Source organism: Condylura cristata, unplaced genomic scaffold (genome assembly GCF_000260355.1).
Source record: "Condylura cristata isolate star-nosed mole 26May11 unplaced genomic scaffold, ConCri1.0 scaffold00030, whole genome shotgun sequence".
NCBI classification, from domain to species: domain Eukaryota; kingdom Metazoa; phylum Chordata; class Mammalia; order Eulipotyphla; family Talpidae; genus Condylura; species Condylura cristata.
In genome coordinates, this window is record NW_004567131.1 from 1,709,788 (window position 1) to 1,731,839 (window position 22,052).

At 42.1% G+C, this 22,052-nt stretch overlaps 1 protein-coding gene across 3 annotated transcripts in view; it reads left to right on the forward strand.

Moving 5' to 3' along the window:
* PCNXL2 (pecanex-like 2 (Drosophila)) overlaps positions 1 to 22,052 on the forward strand; it is a 272,672-nt gene that overhangs the window by 188,057 nt on the left and 62,563 nt on the right. For all 3 annotated transcript variants that reach the window (XR_001145936.1, XM_004691129.2, XM_012731293.1), the window contains exons 22-23: positions 6,533 to 6,641; positions 11,571 to 11,700. Coding sequence is in view for 2 of the 3 variants with exons in the window: in XM_004691129.2 (XP_004691186.1) it covers positions 6,533 to 6,641; positions 11,571 to 11,700 (239 nt within the window). In the remaining variant the exon portion in view is untranslated. The remainder of the gene's footprint in view (positions 1 to 6,532; positions 6,642 to 11,570; positions 11,701 to 22,052) is intronic.

Consider the following 22,052-nt stretch of genomic DNA (forward strand, 5'->3'; position numbering starts at 1 on the left):
CATCTCAATTGTAATCCCATATTCTCTCTTTTTTTTAATATTTATTTATGCATACAGAACTGGGGTACAGGCCAAAGGTGCAGAGGCAGTGAGAGGATTCACCAGAGACAGAGTGGGAAGCAGAAAAGGCCAACAGATAAAGCACACTGCTGAGGGGAGCAGCGGGCATGTCAGGGGAGGTCTGCTGCGCCGTGTGGATCACCTCCAGGGCAGGCAGGGATCGAACTCATGCTCGAAATGGCCTTAGCTTCTTAGTGCTGCACTTTAACCCGCTGTGCCACCAGGGAGGGCCTATTCTCTCCTTTTTGGAACTTCTTTCAGACATGTATGCCTCTTCCAAATTGAAAGGCAAAAATGTGGTATGATATTAACAGAAATGCATACGTTTTTTAAAAAGAAATTAGCTGACACTGACAACAAAATATAAAAATGATAATCAATTCTATAATTATCCTGGGAGGTTAGTAAGTTTGAAGCCATAAAAGAAAAGGTGGCCGTTTGTATTGGAAGGGGTAATTACATTTTAATCAAGTTCATGTAAGGGCAGCCCCCTAATATAATACCCAACTTAAGAGTATTTGTTAAATAATCAGCTTTTTCAGTGGTGATAGACTGGAAGAGTAAATGGAATTTCCAGAGGAAAGATGACATATGCCGTAGCTCAGAATGTAGTAGGAAATGTTTTGGAGTCATCTCTATTTGGTGAGAGTTCTCTTAAGGTGATTTGATCTGAAGCATACAGCAGGGGAGGGTGATGGAGAGGGGCCAGTGGGAGAAAAAGAGGGTGAACACAGGGTCTATGGTGATGCCTCATTCCCAGTGGTATGGTGGTGGGAGATTTGTGGGGCCTACACCTGGGAGGAGAAATCAAATACTGTACAGAAATGAATAACAGTGTAAGAAAATCAATTCAGTCCCAAAAAGTTGGAAAAACAGTAGTATATGAGGAATAAATAATTGTATTATTTAAAAAGAGATGGTTTGTGGATTTATGCAAATTGGATTTCCTATCTGTAGCAGAGATATAACAGATGCCTAACTGAAAAGTTATTTCCAAAAAGGTCATTTGAAATGAGAACATTTATGGGGTCTTTGGCAAGTGGCCAAAATTATTCCATCGTGACTTTTTTTGCTCTTGTCCAAGAGTTTTCAGCAGAAAAGACCCAAATGATTTTGTTCTTCCTTACAGATGTACTTGTGAAGCTTATTATGCTTTAATGGGGCTGAGATTTAAGATCTTGGCAGCAAACTATTATGATTGAGATAAGCTTCATAAAAACAGAGCCCTAAAATAGAGGAGATGCAAGTTCATAGTTGATGTAAATGGGATCTCTATTCCAAGTGCGACAATTCGTGTTTTACTGCAGGCGGCAGTGCTTGCTTGGAAGCTGCTGCTATTGCATTTTCCACTAACTCTTATCTGAAGGGATTATTGTTTTACACACACATTTACACATTTACGTGGCCTAATATGCCACGTAAATGGCTTTTCTCTACACTATTCTCATTACGGGTTGATATTTAGATTTCACTTTGTATTCACACATAACTTTTTCCATATCTACAAAATTTTCACCTGACTTTACCCTGTAAAAGAAGGACAAAGTTGATTGCTTTCAACCTGGATCACACCTGTTTATACCTTTAGAGATAAATTGTGTGAACCTCATTGTTCTTGGAGCTGTGCATTCAACTCCAACAGGCAACACAGGCTAGATCAGAATCCTTGCTCACTGTGCATATGAAGAAATCCCTCCTGGACAGATAACCAGCACCTGTCCTATCCCAGTTGTGATCTTACACCTTTGCTGAGGGCAGAAAGACCTCAGCAGAGGAGACTGCTTCTTGGCTACTGAAGACTGGACAGGTTGTCCTGCTGTTCTCCTGCAGACAAAGCTGGTGGTATTAAGGGGCCATGGGAAGGTGTGTTGATCAGTAGAAAGAGAAACAGGATTCTATTTCTGGTTTTACTTAAGCCAGAAAGTCCTATGTGACTTAAACAGCCCATTTAACCTTGTGAGTCATGTGCCTCCTCTTAAAAATGAGAGGATCTGGTTTAGTAAGCTCCTGTTGTTTTGCATTGGTCCCTAGAATTTCCTGATTGTGAGCTAAGTACATCCGCATAATAGGATAGCCACTTGTCCTAACATTTGTTTATCAAGCTTTCCTGTTTACTTAGAGTTGCCAGGCACTGTTTGAATGCCCTAGCAAAGATGAAGTCATTTAGGTCCCCAATGGTACCATTTGGAGGTACCATTCTCACCTTCATGGTTGGTGTGGGCAGGGACTCCACCCACCCTGCATGCCTTCAAGTCCACACAGTTAAATACAGCTCTGTGTGGACATCTGACACATCAGCAGCATTTCTTTTTTATGTTGGGTTTCATGGAAGAATAAATACATTTCTGTGCTGTGCAATCAAAAAGATAAACTCATGCCATTCACAGCACATGGATGGAGCTGGAAGGGATAAGCTCAGAGAAATAAGTCAGAAGGAAAAAGATAAAATATCTGATGCCTTCACTTGTAGGTGTGTTACAGGGTAGCCCAGAGTGGACTGGGCCGCCTGTCTGTGGGGCTTCACCCACGCGCTCACAATTCAGCTATACACACAAAAGGGTCAATAACGGGTTTATTTACAAAAGGGGAAAGGAATAGGAAACAACCCAGGGAAAGAGAGCAGGATACAAAGTAAGTGGAATACCTTACTTCTAGGCTGACTGAACACACCAAGTCACGCGATCCGGAGAGCTGCTTCTCAAGCAAGAGAGCGAGAGGTGCAATCGCCCCCTATTTATCCCCCAAATGTCCCAGAATTCATTCCTGCTAGCTCTGCCCTTGGGTCCTCGCAGTTCTCTCCCTGGTACTGCTGGGAGTTGTAGTTTCCAATCACTGGAGTACTGTGTAGGGTACAGAAAGCTGGAGAAGGGGGTGGAGTCCATAAGACTCTGCAGAGTTCCTTTAGGACAACCTTCCCCTTAACAGGTGGACTCTAGGGAAAACAGAGGGTCAGGAAAAAGATGAAAGTTGCAGGCAGACCATAGATCTGAGGGTTGCAACAGGGGAGGAAGTCTGAGAGGGGTTGAAAGAGAGGGAAGCACATAAGGGACTGGTGATGGGTCAGCGGTGCTGTGGTGGAAGGAGAACCACAGGGACTACAGCTAAGGGGAGAAATCAAATACTCTTATTCATTTTTATGGATAACACTGTAAGAAAATATAAACAAATTTCTTTGTTGTGGCGGAATCATCACTTTATAAAGATCTGGCACTCTATAAAGCAATGGCTCCATCAGTGGGTAAGAGCAGCAGAGTCTATTTGATGAGTTTCATATTGAAAAATCTTCTACAAAGCTTGTATTACATTCTTTATGACATGCATGGGGAAAAGAGGGACACAGAGACACAGGAAGAGTGCAGGTACCTAGGGCCTTGTCTGCAGTTAGCTCATGAGAGTCATGTGTCTGATTGCTCTTTTTGCTTTTTTGCTTGTGTGTAAATACAAGTTGCTGTGCTAAGCAAAAAATAATTGTAATAGATTCATTTAATCATAATGCAGCAAAGTTTAACTTGTTAGAGCTTTAAACTTGCAGATGAGGCTTTCCCTGGGGCTGCCTGTCTGATTGTAGTTGCTAAACCTGACCTACTTATTAAGCTTTTTCAGACAATGGCTTAAATGCCTCCCAGAATGTACTCTTACACTGGCAAATCCAATTGGAGTAACTTACTATAACCCTGCACTGGGCAGGGGGTAGGGAAGGATTGTCTACATCACATAAGGTAATCTTGTTCTTGCTTGCAATTTTCACTTAAACATGAGTCCCAAAATTAATTCTTAATAACGGGACAAAAAAATTCTGAATGGTGGGGTGACTAGAGGGTTTCAGATTCAGTCATTTTGATAGATTCCAACGAGCAAGTTCATACAAGACAGCCCACTACCAACTTTTTAGTACTTTTGCTTCTAATGTAATCTCGTCTCTGTGAATGCCTCCTCTGTGGTTACTAGTGCATTCTTCCTCTGATGAATGGTAGAAATAAAAGAAAATTATATTGGGGGGCCTTCTTGGTGGCCTAGTGGTTAAGTCTCATTGATATCACCACTGTTGCCTGAGTTTGACACCTGGCCACCTTGGCCTGAGTTTGAGCCCTAGCCAGGGAGCTGATCCGCACATGGCACAGCAGACCTCTCTTGTCTTACCCACCTCTGCCTTCATCAGTGTATTTTAGTAAATCTGCCTGTTCTCTCCCCCATTCTGTCTCCAGGACATTCTTTCACCACGTCACCTCACCTCTAGTCTAAACCCCAGGTCTTCTATGACAAAAAAAAAAAGCAAGCAAGAAAATGATATTGTCTTTAAAGGTAAACATACCTTTAACACCAGTTAGTCATGAGTTTGAGTCTGTGTTAGAAACTTTCAGTTTCTTAGTCTGTAGTAGTCATCTATTGACACATAGAAAATAAAGTGATAGGGACAAGACTTTTTTATCGAGCCTGAGAGATGTGACCTCAAGCCACATAATAGAGTAATGATATTCTCTCAATTACCAGACTCTTAAAGACACTGGGAGCTGTGGTGTGCCACTGAGAATGGATTTGGAAAGTTAAACCAAACCCAGGTTTAAAGCTAAGTGGCCTTTCTAAAGAACTTGGAAGCCAGATGAAATCAATGCTCTTAGTTGATGGAAGGGAACAATAGTAAAATGAAACTTTAGTGAAAAACATCTGTCTCCATATCCACAATTCGTATTCATGAACAGTTCTTCAGCTCCAGTCAAATTACCTTTCTCTCCCATTTACCTTTTTGCTTCTTGACCCCCTTTGTTCTCCAGACTGATATTTCTTAATGTCCTTCTCTCCCTTCTCCCTTGCTACCTTTCTCCTGTCACATCTCCCTTCTCTCTCTCCAGCGATCTCTGTGACAAGAATCCCTATGGACACACTTTAAACCATGAGTTCTATACATAACCAGAAATCTGTGCTTCTTAAAAAAAAAAAAACAAAACTCTTTATCTGCTGTACCACTGAGAGAATTTTAAAAAAAATTTATTTATTTGTGCATACAGAACTGGGGTACAGGCCACAGGTGCAGGGGCGGTAAGAGAATTCACCAGAGACAGAGTAGGGAGCAGAACAGGCAGATTGACAAAGTACACTGCTGAGGAGAGCAGGGGGCAGGTCAGAAGAGTTCCCTGGCGGGGGATCAAACTCATGCTGTAGTGCTTCGGAGAGCTTCATAATGTGATGCTTTAACCCATTGCGCCACCAGGGAGAGCCTACAATTGAGATAATTTTTATACTCGGTTCATCCTCTGTGGCCTGTATGATGATGTTTAATTATATGTTAATTTTTTTTCTCCAAACCCAGATACTTTTGAGAACTTCTCTGACAAGAAAACTGAGAGGAAGACTTGGAAAGGATTCTCATTAATTTCATTTGCCCCATGATTGCACCTATGAAGGTGTCCATAAGAACAATAAGACTAACTTTGTCTTTTGGTTCCAGAATCACAAGGTGGACTTTCCCTGGGGGTTCTCAGTTATCTTGGTCCTTTGAGCTCTTTCTTACTGGCCCCATTTCCCAACTTTTACCTTCTTTTCATTGTGCTCTTCTGATGTTTCATGAAAATATCTTTTGAGCCTAAGAATTCTATTTTTTCCTCTCATTTCACAATCATGTGGTGAATGTATTTTATTGTCTCATATGCTAGTCAGTCTGAGTTTGATCCCCTGCCAGGGAACTCTTCTGACCTGCCCCCTGCTCTCCTCATATGCTAGTCAGTCTGAGGACAAACGTCTGGCCACTTGCAGCTTCCCATAGGAGGAAGATTGCAACACTCTGGCAGGAACTCACTCACTGCATGGACAAGTAACAAGAAGAGTTTCCATCTTAGATTCATTGACCTCTTGTTACCACAAAGCAGGAGTCTGCAGCCAGGCCAGTCATCCTTCCCCTGCCTGCATAGTGTATACTCTGTATTTCCAGGTCCTTCGTGTTCATCCTTAGTCCACAGGCAATCCCTCTTCTCTACTGTGCTGATTTATCTAGTAAATGCAACAACTTCCTATGTGACAATATCCTAGCTTTATAACTTGCAAGTCAGACAAACAGGTGAATGTTTTTGCTGACAAGAGCAGATGAAGACTGTATGATGAGCTTAACACACAAGAACTTGAACATTGTCACCAATGATGTGTTGGTGTGAATCTCCCTCTGGAAGACTCGAATGAAGATGGGAAGACCAAGCTGCAAGTGTTACTCTAGGAAAAGCAAAGAGATGCAGTCTCACAGGAGACTGAAATGGTACACCTGGTAAAAGAGACCACACAGGTTTCTTCTTTTCATCTTGTAAAGTAGTTTTAAAGTACCCTTAAATCCCATGCTACTTAGCATGTAGGACAAAGAAAGGGAAGCATAAGCGAGTGGGCAGTTAGTTTCACTGCCGCTGTCTACCAGCCACACGTGTCTGAACGTCCTTGACTGCGTCAGTGGTTGCCGTCTCTGATGAATCTTTCTCTCTTTTGCTTTCAGCTCGGGGACCTGCTTCACAAATTACAGTTCGTCATGACATATGTGGCTCCTTGGCAGATGGCTTGGGGGTCTTCATTTCACGTGTTTGCTCAGCTCTTTGCAATCCCTCGTATCCTTTCTGCTTCTATTTTCACCCAAGAGCAGAGATTCACATTTTACAGATGCAAGCTTTTCATTGAACCCTGGCAATAAAAATATTTTAAAGTCCTTAAGATTACATTTTAATGGGGACATGGGGAGGCACTTTGGATTCCCTTCAGGCCACTTAGACTTAAAAGATGCTTCTTAATTTTGAACTCTTCCTGCTTCTTAATGCATATTCAGGAGTTAGTTTATTTTTTTTCTGATTCTTCTATGTCCTGTGCCCAGATCTGCATTTAGCTATCCTGTCTTTTGAATGGAAATACTATTTAAATGATTTGGTTGATTTGTGCAAAAAAGGGACCAAGTATTTTGTTGTTACTATACATGTGGATAGAGTTTGTGTTTTTAATATACTATTTACCTTATGTAACATATTATGATATAGTGTGGTTATCATATACTGGAGAGATATTCAAAAACCCAGAATTAGATACAACATAAATAGTCAAATCTTTTTCAACACTAAAAAGATAATTTATAGTTTTGTTTTGTAATTGCTATTGCCAGTTGTTAGTCTTAGCACTTGTCATTTCATTTGATTTCCTGGTGTGGTTTTAAGTGTCTCCATAATGATAAGTTATAATTTACTTTAAAAAAGTTGAGCTGCTCCTTGTAAAGATCAGTTTGACATAGAAGGCTAAACTGTATATGCTGCGAGAATAATTCTTTAAAATAATAATACCTTGAAAAGCAAGATTAAGCCAAATTATTCTTGACTGAAGCCTGAAATTAAAACTTTAAAGTAAAATGGTTTTACTTTTAAAAATTGATACTTTCCTCCTGTATTTTTACTTTATAAACTAGTCTCTCCTGAGAAGTGGTTCAGGAACCTCTTACATTAGAATGCCTGGAAGAGCTTGCTCAATAGGTGAATTCCTGAGCCCAGTGCATACTTTAATGACCAAATGTCAGTGGGTAGATCCTGCATCCTAAGCTTCTCAGGCCTCCCTGGTTATTCTGACCCCACTGGTGTGTGGGAACTGCTGGCCTTCAACACGAGTACCATGATCCAGTTTTAGTGACCACCAAGAGTTTCCACGTGAAGGTCACATAGGTTCCCAGGCAAGTCATAGGAATCCCTGGGCTCTAAACTTTCTGTACTGCACTTGGGCTGATCATTTAGTGATCACAGACTATGTTTTTGAAATGCTCTCCTCTATATTCATTTCAAACACACACACATTTTTCAGCATACCAAGAGCTGGCTTCATAATGCTCATGGTTCTGTGTTCCCATTCTTAGACCTACATAGGTATTTTCAAACTGTTCAAGGTTATTTGGCAGAACAAGCTAAAGGGGAAAAAATGTAAGTGTGAGCTTGGCCCCACCTTTTTCTTTTAACTGCAGTCATTTTCTATAATGCCAGTTATTTGAGTCATTCTAAACTGAGTCCTCTAAAAACAGTAAGGTGAAAGATTGAGGTCATTTTTATTTCTGATGTGTTCTCTATAGTATCCTGTCTAGAATTTAAAGCCTGTCTGTTTATTAAAGGAAAATTATTAGATTGATGCAAATTTTCAGTTTAGGTGTGGCACTACAGTTTTTAAGTACGAAATTATGGTGCTCAATTTTATCCTAACTTTATTTTCACATAGAATCATAGCATTTCTTTGGACTATTTATGCCTTGCTAGGTGAGTTCAGTAGTGCTCACTACTCTGTAGTTCCATAAGTGAATTAACCCCATCTTGGGAGCCATACCTTTTGATTAAGTGACCCACGTGTGCATTAAGGGCTCATTCACAAGGGTAGCATATGCGGCATTTAATATCTCCCACAATAGAATAAAGAATGAAGGCACATTAGCATCTGAGATTGCACAGAGTGAGTGTTAATTCTAAGTACTTTTGAAAAGAGTGGGCACATTCTCTTAGAAATTGCACATACTTGAGCTGTAACTTTTGCTGGGCATTTGGTAGTTCTGTTAAGAACACTCATAGGATTCCCTTGATTTGTTCCTAAAACTTTTCCTGTTAGTGACATTTACTTCTTCCCCTGTGAGGGTTCAAGTCCTCAGTTGTAAGGAAGATACTTGCTATTTGGAGTCCAGCATCCTCCCATTCAGAACAGAATGAGACAGAAAAACAGTTTAGGAAAGTGGGTGTAGGTGCCATTAAGACAAACTTACCAGGTTCCTAAACACCAGCTCTGGATCTTGACTAATTTTGAAATGTTAATTATTTTATCACTCTATTAAGCTGTAGGTTCCATCCTGGCACTGAGAAGGGACTAATTTGCTCCATTTTGGAATTGAATTAGCTTTCAGGCCAGCGGGGCACTGTTTAGTAAATTGCTTTTTCCAGTAGTGGCATGTTTTCTCCCTCGGTCGCCTCTGTTAGTTTCTAAGCGTGTAACCTCCAGGGAAAGATGAGAATGTTCGCCCTTTTACTATGTGTAGAGACCATGTAAGACCATTGTCTTCTAATAATTAGACAGACTTAGCCAGATTATGTTAAATGTATATATTAGGAAGGCTGCTATTTGAGCTCCTTGTGAGCCTCTAATGATTTTGTTTTGTAACGTAAAGTACTGATGTTGAGGTTATATTTCAAATGGCTTCAAATATAACTGAAACTTTTAAAGGCATCCACACCTACCTCTAAACCTCGAATCTCTTAGCTCTCTTAACTTCTGGGTAATTGTTGTGGCATTTATTAAATTTCTGTCTGGCATTCAGTAAAATATAAATGTCATAATTTTTAGGGAAAAGTTTAGAATAAAAAAGAAGGGCAATGCCAAGCCCTGTAGCATCTTTGTCAGTCCTGGTCCCACTTGGTTGCCTTTGTTCTTCCTCAATCCCAGGGTCCTCTGCAACCTGATAGAGTGGACAGGCCCCTCCTGCTGACACTTCCCTTCAGGGCAGGCCCCTGGCGACCCCGCTCTCCCCGCTCACATCTTTTCAGTACCTTGACATATGACATCTTCCTTGAAGTCCTCCTTTCTTCCAGTGACAAGGGGCACTATTAATTGGTTGTGCTCCATGACAGAAATATTTAAATAATTTCAGGTTTCAGACCAAAAGGAAACTGGTGGGTGATAGACACCACAGTACTCATTGTTCTGTAGTTCTAGTTTCAACATAGGACAAAATGAAAGGAATTGGATTTAAACGAATGCAATAAAGATATTTTTGATACTCAAAAAATTCAGTGCCAGCAAGGATTGTTAAAGGAGGATGGATCATTTCCCTAAAGAACACATTTGGAAGAAAATAACAAGTTAAAAATCAAAAAGGACAGTTATTCCTAAAGCAAAGCTCTGAAATCCATAAAAATGCTTGAGACATGTTTGTGGCTTGCTCAAACTCACTCCGTATCCATCGGCTCATGGAAGTGGGGCTTGGGAGGGTCCTGTCTCTCACCCACCCCCACTACATAACTAAAGCCAACTGTTCAATTTGTGCAAGCACGTGGATGCCTAATTTGCTTGCCTCAGTCCCTGTGTCCTCCTAGAGATGCCAGTCATTTTTTTTATCTTTCTGCTGAAACCTTTTGAAACTGGCTAGAGTGGAAAGAACTCTGATTGTGCTATGGCGAGGAAGAAACATGTGTGCCTTTGCAGATGGGAAGTCATCCTTGTAGGAGACCAGAGTAGACCTTCAGTAGAATACTCCAAGTCGTTAACCTCTGGGGCAAGGAAATGTAGGTGGACGTAAGACCTGGGCATTCTGGCCCACACTGACCTCTGCCAGCCCCAGCGAGCTCTGCCTCCCAGTGCCTCTTGCTCTTCCCACCTGAGGTCCCACAACCACCCTTAAACCACAGTGACACAGAGTGGCTGTCAGCCAGACAATGAGGCTGTGAGACTGGAGAGGGCCGGCTCTCTGGCATCTTCCTTAGATTTCCAAAGACTGGCTGAACTTAAGCTAAATGTTTCAACTGTATTCATTTTAAAATTGAGCGTTTACATGTTTGGTCAACAAAGGACATAGCAATGAGGCATGCCAGGAGGTAAGAAACCAATGAAATGCTAAACAGGCAATTGGGTGGGCCAGCTGCCATGACTACCTGCACCTGTCTTTAGCTTATAATCGAGACCATGACCGGAGCCATTGGTGTTCAGTGTCTCAGAGACAACATACGCTTTTGAATAGTGGGAATGGATTCTTGGAGAAACTAAGATGTAACCTTCCCAAACAATGCTATGATTTCTTTCAAAAACTGTAGCTTAATTTTAACTATTCATAAAGCTACTTGTTACTTCAGCAGATATACCACAGCACATATTGTTCAGCTAATGATAGCTGAGCATAAAGATGCAGTTCTTTTCAACCTTTAGGTATTAAATCTCTGCCGAGAAGCATAGTGAGACTGCTGGGATGTTTATGAGAATCATTTGGCATTCTTGGTGGTGGAATGGAACCTAGCAGGATACTACTGAAAGTTTTATATTTCCAAATAAGTTTGCAGAACCAGTGCAGGCCCAGCTTTCTTTCCGTGGTGAGAAAATGGCTTTAATGTTGTTTAAAAAACAAGTCATTCGAATACATTTAGCGATCTAATTGCCTTTATGGAATGATTTATGGATGGGGCAGCATCCTTTCTAGCAAGTAGAAAGTAGCTGCAAGTATTGTGCAAAGCAGGAGGTTTCTAGCATTCGAACTAGGGTAGAGCAAGGTTATAAACAAAAGGAAGGAAAGTTTATGTCAGGCAAAGCCATCTTCTCTCAGGAAAGAAAAGGATCGACTATGCAGATGGCCTCACTTATGCAAATTGGTTCAGTTTGGTTGAGGGCATAACTGCCCTTAGCGAGGTGTGCAGTCATGATGGGGCTTGGCCTACGTGAGTCCATTTTGGGCCAGTTTCTTTTAGGAAAAATGTAAACATGTAAAAATCAGAAATACTATTTCGAACTATAACAATGAAAAAACGTGTTTGCCTTAACTCAGAAGTCAGATTCTGCCATGCTTTTCTTCCAGACGATTGCCACATCGGTCTTTTCAACTCCATTGAGCCCGTTTCTTGGGAGTGTCATTTTCATCACCTCTTACGTCAGGCCAGTGAAATTCTGGGAGAAAAACTACAAGTAAGATCTGAAAACTAATGCTGGTTTTCTTCACTAAGACTGTGCTTCAGGAAGCTGCTTGGCCTCCTGTCTGCAAATTTGCAGGCTTCCTGCTTACCCCACCACTGTGGAGACTCAGCTCAGGGACAAACCCTGGGGCGCTGGGCTCTGGACACTGCAGGGACTGAGCTCGAATTTGCAATCACATGATACCATTAGTGAAGGGAAATGAAGAATCACTGTTCAATTTTAGCATTTGTCCTAAGAAAACCTGTTTGAGGTGCCATCATCCTGTCATTTGAGGCTGAGATTTGCTCCTGAATGGCTCGTGGGTACCTCTCTGGCATGTCTCTTCTGTGAGCTTTGTATATACATGTATTGTGTCCAAGTGTACTTGCATCACAGCTCAGCACAAAAGAGCAGGCGATTTCTCTGAGCGCCGTTAAGCTCCTAAATGATTTATGCACTCTTTCTTACTACCGGGATTAGCCAGTCATAAATTCCCTCAAGCAGTGATGGAGTGGGGACAGTTATTTTTGAAGGAAGGTGAGAAGAGAGAAGTAATGGTTGGCTAAGTAATTTTCAAGAACACTCGGCTACTGACGGTGGTGGGGGCAGGTCTGAGAACAGCAAGAGGAGGAGGTTGGTGCACCAGCCCACATCCAGCCTGAGGCAGAGGAATTGTTCTGATTGTGAAGGGCAGGACTTCATTCCAGGTCTCCTTTGCCCCAGTTTACTAACCATGATGTGCTCCTCCATATAAATCCTAATCCATTTTCCAGAATAGGTCCACATCTTATGCTACCCTGGCAATTTACCACAACCCACCTTTCATGTCTCACAGAGGCCAGTGTGGAGGAGAGCCATAGGGAGCTATGGCTCTAGCTCTCTCATCAGCTGCTTTATGTGAACAGAATGCCCATCCTCCTAGGCAGGCAAGTGGGTTATGGTGATTAAAACAAGGCGTGGGCTACCAGCCACAGGGGCACACACTTCTGCCCTCCCACTTAGCCCCCATGACTCAGGCGTCGCTCTTCTGACAGTGGGGACAAATTAACAGACTTCTTGCACAGAGAGAAAGGTTCATACATGGGAAGCTCCTAGAACAAGGTGTTGAGTGAGCCTCATCAGTGTGAATCTCTGCTCTGCACAGAGGTCCTCAGCCCACTGCTGATGACTGAGTGAGTGGCATCCTGGCCAGCTCACCTCTAGGTGCCCCTGGGAAAGGTGACCAAAGCAAAGTAGCCCAGAGTGAGCCAGTACTGTGACACCACCGAAGGGGGAGAGGTTCCTTGCATTCCTGGCACAGCTGCATATTCTAAGAGAGGTGAGCTTTCTGCAACACAGCGAAGTCATCCTGAAGCTTATACATAAACAAGTGTCCTCTTGTGTGGGTGGAAGGAAATATCATACCTATGTACAGAGTCAGAAAATTACTAGCACTTTTTTCTTGAAGCTTTTTAAGAGAATGCAGTTTGGGAAGCCTTTCTAGAGCTCTGACAATCACTTCTGGAACATGCAAATGCTTGTAAATAAGGAGTAGCTTTGGGAAGTGCAAGATATTTAAAACTTGATCTTTAATACAGAAGATTCTGTGTGTGTGTGTGTGTGTGTGTGTGTCCTCCTCTCAGGTAAGTTAGGAACCAGTCTTTTTGGCTAGGAAGTTAAAATCCCTCTCTGGTAAACTGGAAATTATGTTAAGCATCCACAATAGACAGGGGACTGGAAAAATCTTGGTGGGGGTACTTCACTGTGGGAGGCTTGCTAATACCTGTGTGGAGTTACACATTAGGTGGCTGAGTCCCTTCACTTCCAGGAGCCAGCCGTCCACTCGGGGATCATGTACTAGAGCAGGATTTGTCTCTTTTAGTCTCACAAAGACCTGATCCTGGTGTGCTCCATCCTTTCCCCTCACTCTGTTCCATGTGGAATGATCGATCTCTGCTCAACTTGTCTTGAGTGGGAAGGAGCCTCTATAAAGATATTCAGTCTTTACGAGGCTTCGCTGAAGGAGCCCAGTTAAAGAAAATGTTCAGCCCAGACGGGGAAAAACTTCCCAATGCAAAACCCAGTCAGTGAAGTTCTGTTGTCGCCTCAAGTGAAGGTATCAGAATATAGAGTCTGGTCCATCTGCATAAAGTATCAGTGATGGAAGTCAGGACAGCAGGAGTGATGGGGAGCAGGAAAGGAAGTGTCGGGAAATCTCATCTGGATCTCCACAAATGATCTGGAAAGCTCATTTTATTTTTTATCTTAAACTGTGTTTTATTTCAAACACTACTGACTTCTGTTGTTTTACTTCAGAGTGCATGCCTCTGTTCCGCTTCCTTCTCTTTAGCCAGTTACAAAGGAGATGTCTGTTAGTGTGACTGGTTCTGTTTCATTGACTAGCTGTCCTGTCACTTTAAAATCCTGCTAAAAGAAACTGGAGTTTTAGTGAGTACCTTTGCCACCCTCGACCCCTGGGCCTCTTCCCATCCCTGCTGCCACCTCACTTTCAGTCCTCTGGTTTGCCTTTCAAAACTTCCAAAGCCAGCTTTGGTTTTTACAAGCCCCAGGTGAGTCCTGTCCTTGAGGGAAAGTGATTCATCAACAAGTAAATCAGCAGCGGCCTGATCACCACGGCTAGTCGGTTTTCCCCAACCCAGGCATTCTAGAAATCTGCAGACTCCTTTCCCTTCCTGACTAACCTTCCTTCCAGTCCACTCCCCACACATAGCACCAGGTTCCATCCTGCCTCTGAAGCCTGGGTGTCTCCTTGTAGCCTGAGGAGCAAGAACAAATACCACATGGGTAAGACGTTCTCCTATGATGGAACACTCTATACCTGCCTTGTACAGCATAGAATCTCAATCAACCATGTGTTGTGACTTAGCACATGAAGTGAGGCTAGTGTGACTGAGGAAGTAGCCACCTATGCCGAGCGGCTACTGTACTGGACAGCACAGATGGGAGCCTTGCTCGGTCTTAAGCCTTGGGTCGGTCCATCTCCTGCTTCTCACACCTCACACAGTGTGGGTTTATCATACCAAGCATTGCCTTGGGCTGTACCCTCCACACTGATGTCCTTCCCTTCCATCTCCTCACTATTCCATCCACACTCCTAGATTCAATGGAGGAGAATTATATTCTGCCTCTTAATGGATTCATGGTAAGGTTGCAAAAAGACTTGTAGAATGAGAGGTATTGTAGCATCATCTTTGGAAAATAAACTTGCTCCATGACCAGCAGTGATTTCTATGTAGGATGGGTATAAACTTTATTTACCTCCAATTCTGGACTTGTTTATTTTTCATTTTCTGTCCCTATGGGGCCATTCACATAGTAACATAACTGCAAACTCAGGGACCCCAAACTATTGTAAATGGGTTTGTATTCTAAAAGGGTTCAGACATCTGAGTGTACAGAAGCAGGGAAAGCATACTCTTAGTGTGAAAGGTCTTTAGTTGGTCACACAGAGAAAGAATTTCAAATAACATTTTTCCAACAAAACTGAAAATTACCTACACCCTCATGGGAAAGTGCCCAACCAAGCAGATTCAGTCCAAACTGGGGAGACTGAGGCCCCCAAACTTGCACAATCTCACATATCTTCTGGAGGGGAATCATAAGAAAGGGATTAGACAGCAGCTGGAAAACTGGGACAGAAGAGATCTATATCCACCACGAGATCAAGAAATCGACACAATTGTCTCTGCCAAAATGCTAAAATCCCGGGAGTATCCACTTCATGTGGCTCTTCTCTAGGTATCTCTTCTCCAAGTGTCTCTTTCTTTCCTCCTGCCACCATTTGTATAGCCACTTTGCTCCCCCCCAGACCTCTTTCAGGCCTGGCATGCTGGGAGCTATAGTCCGAGATGGCTGCATGTAAAGGGTGACAAGGACAGATGACAGCCATTCTCTGTTGCAGATGCTCTGCCCTGTCCCACAGAGGTGCTTTCTGTAACAGTAGGTGTTCTTTAACTATTTCTTAAGTGAATTACATCTAATAACATTATGGAAAGAGGAAAAAAATCTCAATTTGAGTTTCATTTCCTATTGTTAGAAAATGCGTTCTTAAGCTGATGTGCCCTTGACTAATGATGTCTTTAAAAATCTGTCTTGATAGCTCTGCCTGGTGTCCTATATCAGTGGGCAGCACAGATTGTAGCAAACACACTGTAGTAATGGTGCCTCGTATTAATCAATCCCTTTATGTCAAAGTATTTTTAAAAGACGTTAGAAACATATTCTAAGATTATGACTTACCATCCTCTTCATATGTAAACAGCCATTAAATAATCAAATGTTTTCATGAAAATGAAGCAATAATAGTAAAGAAGCAAAGCATCAATAGTAGCAGAAATGGGAATCCTGAGAAACAACCAGGGTAACATCACCATGATTCTCTTAAATCACGAGGCTGAGCGTTCTTGCACGTTTGTGATACTGGATCACACACGGCTCCTCACTCAAAAGCAAAGAACCTTCCTTTTTAAGATAGAAGAGAACAGAGTGAGGAAAAACTTGCCCACCTGATCACAGACAAGTTTTCTACACAGCACTTCTCCACAGCCACCTTCCCCATTAGGCCTGTGGTGTGCTGCAGCCATCATGGTTTTCACAGCTCTGGTCTCCAAGCAGCAGAGTGTAAAGCCACCTCTTTAGGGATAGCCTGCTGTCCTACATGGCCACCGCCATAATTGTGGGATCTCTCAGTCTGGGAACACTGATCATCAGCAATGTGAGGGGCCCTTTACTTCCAGAACTTTCCAGGCCTGTAATAGGTGATTAAATCAGCAATGAAGCTTTGATGATTCTCATAGGCAACAGATCACTTCTGAGGTCCCCAATAGATTCTCAGGCCCAGAAGGGGATCAACCCAATTAATTCAGGGGCAATTTTCTTTTTAACTGGTTGCTTTGAGAAAATTCTTGTTTGAGGTTGTCACTCTTTGAGGCCTTTCACTTCTCAGGGTGTTAAATAACTTCATGTGTCTGTGAAAGGGATCAAGCAATGTCCTCCCTCTTTCTTGGAGCTAATGACAAGGCTTTGGCGACCTCCTCCCCAGACAGGATTCACATATGTCTAGATGACATGTAGAGATTATATATGTATGTGTATGCTGATGCAAGACACACACATGGATTAACATAGGTTAGCTAGCAAAGGGCCATGTCTAGGGAGGCAGTGAGTCCTGGCACGTACAGGTCCAGCCAAGGTAGAAGTACGGATCAAGTCTTGAACTCCACCCCCAACCCCCCACCCCCGCAAATAAATAAATATTGAAATATTAAGATATCCTTATTTATGTATAATAAAAGAGAGATGTTAAGGAAAATTGAGGAACTGAAAGGAAGAATTTAGAATCAGTAAAACTCAGTCAAGGAACTGGGGTCAGGTGGGCTGGATCTGAGTTTAGAGCAGGCCAGTTACTCCACTCCAGGAAGACTTAGCTCTGAATAAAATATTTTCCTGGACATTCGGCCACAGGTAAGCAAGATGTAGTCAAGCACACGTGCTTGTGACCAAAGGGCAGAAGCAGTAGAGAGACTGTATGTGAAGCCCCAAGGCCCAGAGAGTGATTATTTCTGCCCAGCCTGAGTAAGAGCTAGAACTTGGTGGATGGAAGACATCCAGGAGAAACGTCTCCCCTATTTTGCTGAACGTGGTGCGGGCTACAAACCTATTGCTGCTGGAAGTCTTCTAGTCCATCACGAGGCAAGAACTGTCCTGAGAGCCCAGCAAACACAGAGGAGGCAGTGTCAGGCATGTAGGGGATGATTCCTGTTGATGACACCCCTTCCCGAAGTCAACTGGACTCAGTCAAACTCGCAGTGGTTTCATCAGTGAATTCCGTATTGTGTCTGTCATTTCCATTTGGATTTTCTGTCCTTTGAAATCAAAAGATCCCTTGCTTGAAGACATACTACCTTTTATTTGGGGACAGTATGATTCTGTGGGTCTTAAGTGTAAGAAGAGCCAGAGGAGGTGCCCAGTGTCCCCATTGTGCCTCGACGGCAAGTGCTAGAGCAGCAAGCTGAATCACTCTACGTGTCCTCTGTCTCAGGCTGACCTTCTCTCTCCCTTCCCTGTCTCTGATTTCCTCACCTGGAATTCCAGCGCTGTGTCTGCATGTCTAAATGATGAATTTAGCCCCCTGCTCTCACACACTCAGGACAAAGGCTTGACACTTCAGGTGTGGTGATGAGCTATTATGCAAATGTATTCTAGAAGGATGATGCTTTTGAGGAATTGCATTGCATTCCCTCAACTTGAGCTTATTATTCATTATGCTGTGGTGCATAATTTTACGCAGGGCTCTGTTATATTTTGCTGAGCAGTTCAAGAATTTGAAAAGTGCAGAGTTGTGAAAGTGACCATGTGCCTGCAGGAAGGAGTCCAGCCTGCCACCTGCTTCCCAGCTGTCCACCACTGCTGATGCCACACATCAAGGTCACCCACAGGCAAGGAGCTGTGACTGAGTCAGGATGGTGAATGGTGGCGGGAGTGTAGGTCTGGTACAGCATGCAGACAGACAAACCCTTTCTCAGTCATTGCAGCAAGTGATGAAGGAGGGGCCCCAGCTTTTTCAGTCTTTAGGTCAGTGTCAGGAATGGAACTGAGTTATTCTACACAAAGGAAGGCAGGAAGAGCTCAGCTTTTCAGTCTACATTGTCTCAAACCATCTTACTCTAAGACTCAAAGTCTCATGGTGCAGGAATGTGCTGGGCATCCCTGAGGCCTCTGCCCAGCTGGACCTCACTGCCCAGTACACAGAACCCTGAGCCCCTTCAAGGATCTCCTCTGGAATTGGCACACTCGGCGTTGGGGCTGCCAGCCATGCAGTGTGTTCTCATTCTCCCCATATTTCAAGTCCAATGAGGAAAGGCCACTTTGGGCCCTGTGGGGCTTCTGCATTGGAGCCTCTGGGTTAAAAATCATTCCTTGATATTCTAGTAATTAAGTTGGGTCTATTTACAAGATCTGAGTCTATTTACAAGACTGACTTTAATCCTGCTTTATTGAAAACCAAGACTTTGCATGGGTTTCTAGGTGGTTGCAGGAATATTGATTAAAAGGTAAAATTAATACCAGACAGGATCATTGGAAGCTGTATGCTTTTTTCCTGTTGCTTTGGAGGCATTCTGCCATGTTCAACACTCCATAGAGTTTATGACACCCGACTAAGTGACAAGAGCTTATTCATACATAGGGATAAAACTTGACTTTTACATTAAGTCAAAACCTTTGAAGTTCTCTCTTTCTAGAGGAGTGGAACATCCAACACAGAGAAATGAAAAAGAAGCTCAACTATGTTAGTTAGAAATCAGAAGAACTTTCTGTTGTGCGTGTTCAGTGCCAAGCTTCTGTCACATGTGGACGCTTGGAGTTCAAAAGTACACTACCACAGCCTAGAAATCCTCAAGCTGAGGAAGGCACATAAAAATGGTTGATAGTAGTCTTGCCTAACTGACAGAATAAATAAAATTCTCAAAGGACAGAGCCTCAACTCATATGGTTAAACACACACTATAAGCTGGTAATACAAAACTCAGGAGGAAAATATTAATCATGATCAAAAGCAAGCAAACAAATAGCCAACCTTCCAAAATTTTAATGAATGAGTTATATACACATGTAGATAGAAAAATCATATAGGAAATAAAATCATAAGTCTAAGATAGTCGAAAAACCCAAATTGGAAAAATGAAGTTATAAATTTATATACCCATCAATACACATAGTATAACAATACAAGTTATCAAGTAAACACAGCTAAACTGGAAAGCAGGCCAAGAAAAGCACTCAAAGTACAGCAAAGAATAATACAGATACAGGAAATAATCCAGAAAGGTTAAGAGACATGGAGGATGGAATGAATGATAGCAACTAGAAGTTCAGGAGGAGTTCTTGGAAGAAGGTGTTGACCATAATACCTAATTCTGATCAAGTTACAGCAACAGGTGTACCGCTGCGGGTCACACAGAAGTGCTAGCGCTCCCATATCTTGTCAGTAGCATTATGGCTCTCATTCTGCAGTTGGAGTATCACAGCAGAAGTATCACAACAAAGGTTGGGCAAGGGCCTTCAGACTGCAATTCATGGGACACAGACTCCAGGAGCACCTCAGCTGCATGCCCGCAGCTTTGCAGGGAGCATGTTTACATAGGCAAAAGGAGACAAGGACTTACCTGTTTCATGCAAATTAAGTTGTCAGTGGGTGCAACTTGGATTGGTAGGAAATTTGTCCAGACTTAGTTGGTCAGTTTCAGTCCTACACACTTTATGCTCGTGTGGCTCCATTTTCTTGGCCTTGGAAGCATCTGTCCTTGCCCCAACATTCCTGGGACCTGAGAGTCCCATTCTGTTTTGTTATACCCAACCTCAGGATTATTCCAAGTACATTTTTCTCCTAAGTTTTATTTATTGAAAGACTAGAATAAGGAGAAACATCCTTTTAAGAGAAAATAATAGATTTTTTTCAAAATTGCTGAAAGAAATGAATTCCTAGGTTTAGGAAGCTACCAAGTTGTGACCATAATAAAACCAAAAAACAAACCCACATTTCTGCGCATATGAGAGAGGTTTCAAAAAAACTAATAACAACAAAGATCTTTAAAATATTCAGAAATAGCAAGAAAAAGTGCATACTAATACCAGTATGGCTAAAAGAAGTTTCTCCAAGTAGCAACAATAGACTAATATATTTCCCAATATGGCTGTTTATAGTCTCTCTTTCATGCCTTCTTCCCTTCTTTATTCTCTGCCTCTGTTCTTTCTTTCACCTCCTCCCACTCTTTTTAGTAAATCATTCTTCCTAGCTGAATGTATTATCTCATGTGTGGGTAGTTATTTAACTGCTGATTCCATTTTAAAAAGATTTTTGAACTATTTGTTCTTTTACTTCTTGAGCAAGTTTTGGTAATTTTATAGAAAGTTTTAAATTTTTTGGAACAAAGTTGTTCATGATAGTGTGTTATCATTAATGTCTTTTTTTAAGATTTATTTACTCATACAGAGCTGGGGTACAGACAAGAGGTGCAGGGGTGGTGAGAGGCTTCACCAGAGACAGAGTGGGGAGCAGAACAGGCCGACTGATGAAGTACACTGCTGGAGGAGCAGCAGGTGGGTCAGGAGAGGTCTGCCATGCCACATACTGAAGAGGCTTTAGCTTCATAGTGCTGTGCATTAACCTGTGCGCCACCAGGGAGGGCCCTCATTTATGTCTTTTTAGTATTGTTTTTATGAATGTATAGTAAGCCCATAGAGTAACATTCATAAAAACCAAAGAAACAATAAGTTTAGCTAACTGACTACAGCATAAACTATGAAGAAAGAATAGGACCAAATACATCTGTCAGTTCACCAAAGACAAAGACACATAAAAAATATAGTGAATTAAAAAAGTAAAAAATAAGAGAATGTACTTAACTTAAAGCATGGGTTGTGGCTTAATATTAAACAGATGAATTTGGGACAAAATCCATTAGAATTAAGAACATTTTATAATGGTAAAGCCTAAAATCCACAATGAAGATATAAATATGAATGCTTTAGATCACAATAAAACTCATACAGAAAAACATAAAAGGAAATTTGATAAGGAATAGAAACAGTAATTTTAAGAAATGTAATTTACTTTTCTTAATTCATGGCCATTCAAGTAATCATAAATCATGTAAAGATGGAGAAGGTTTAAATAACATGCTCAATAATGCTGCCTAAATACATATTACAGAACACACACACACATATACTATGTATGTACATAAAATGAGGTATGCCGACTGAAGTAGCCACAGGTCATTGATAAACACTAATTAAAAATAGTCGTTTAAAAAGGTTCCCTCCCTTTCCATAATCTCTATAATCTGTTATAGTAGTTCAATTTCTGTGTAACATGCTAGGTAATCAAGACCTTCCCAATGAAGAATAACTAGGGAAATTGGATGAAATATAAAGAAATATAACCCAATAAATTTCTTAAAACCTTCAAGAGGTAGAGAGGAATTCAGGTTAAAATTCAGGAAGGTGGTCCTCCCTGGTGGTGCAGCAGGTTAAAGCACAGCACTAAGAAGCTAAAGCCACTTCAGCATGAGTTCAGTCCCCGCCCTGGAGGTGTCCCGCATGGCGGCAGACCTCTCCTAACCCACCCTCTGCTCCCCTCAGCAGCGTAATTTGTCAGTAGGTCTGTTCTGCTCCCCACTCTGTCTCTGGTGAATCCTCTCACCGCCCTGCATCTCTGGCCTGTACCTTAGTTCTAGATGCATAAATAAATAAATCTTTAAAAAATACCCATACTTTACACCCATATTCCCCTTAAGAGTATCAACTGACCTGGAAGAAGGAACAGCTAGATCAAGCTATGCTTTGGGGGCCCTCCCTGGTGG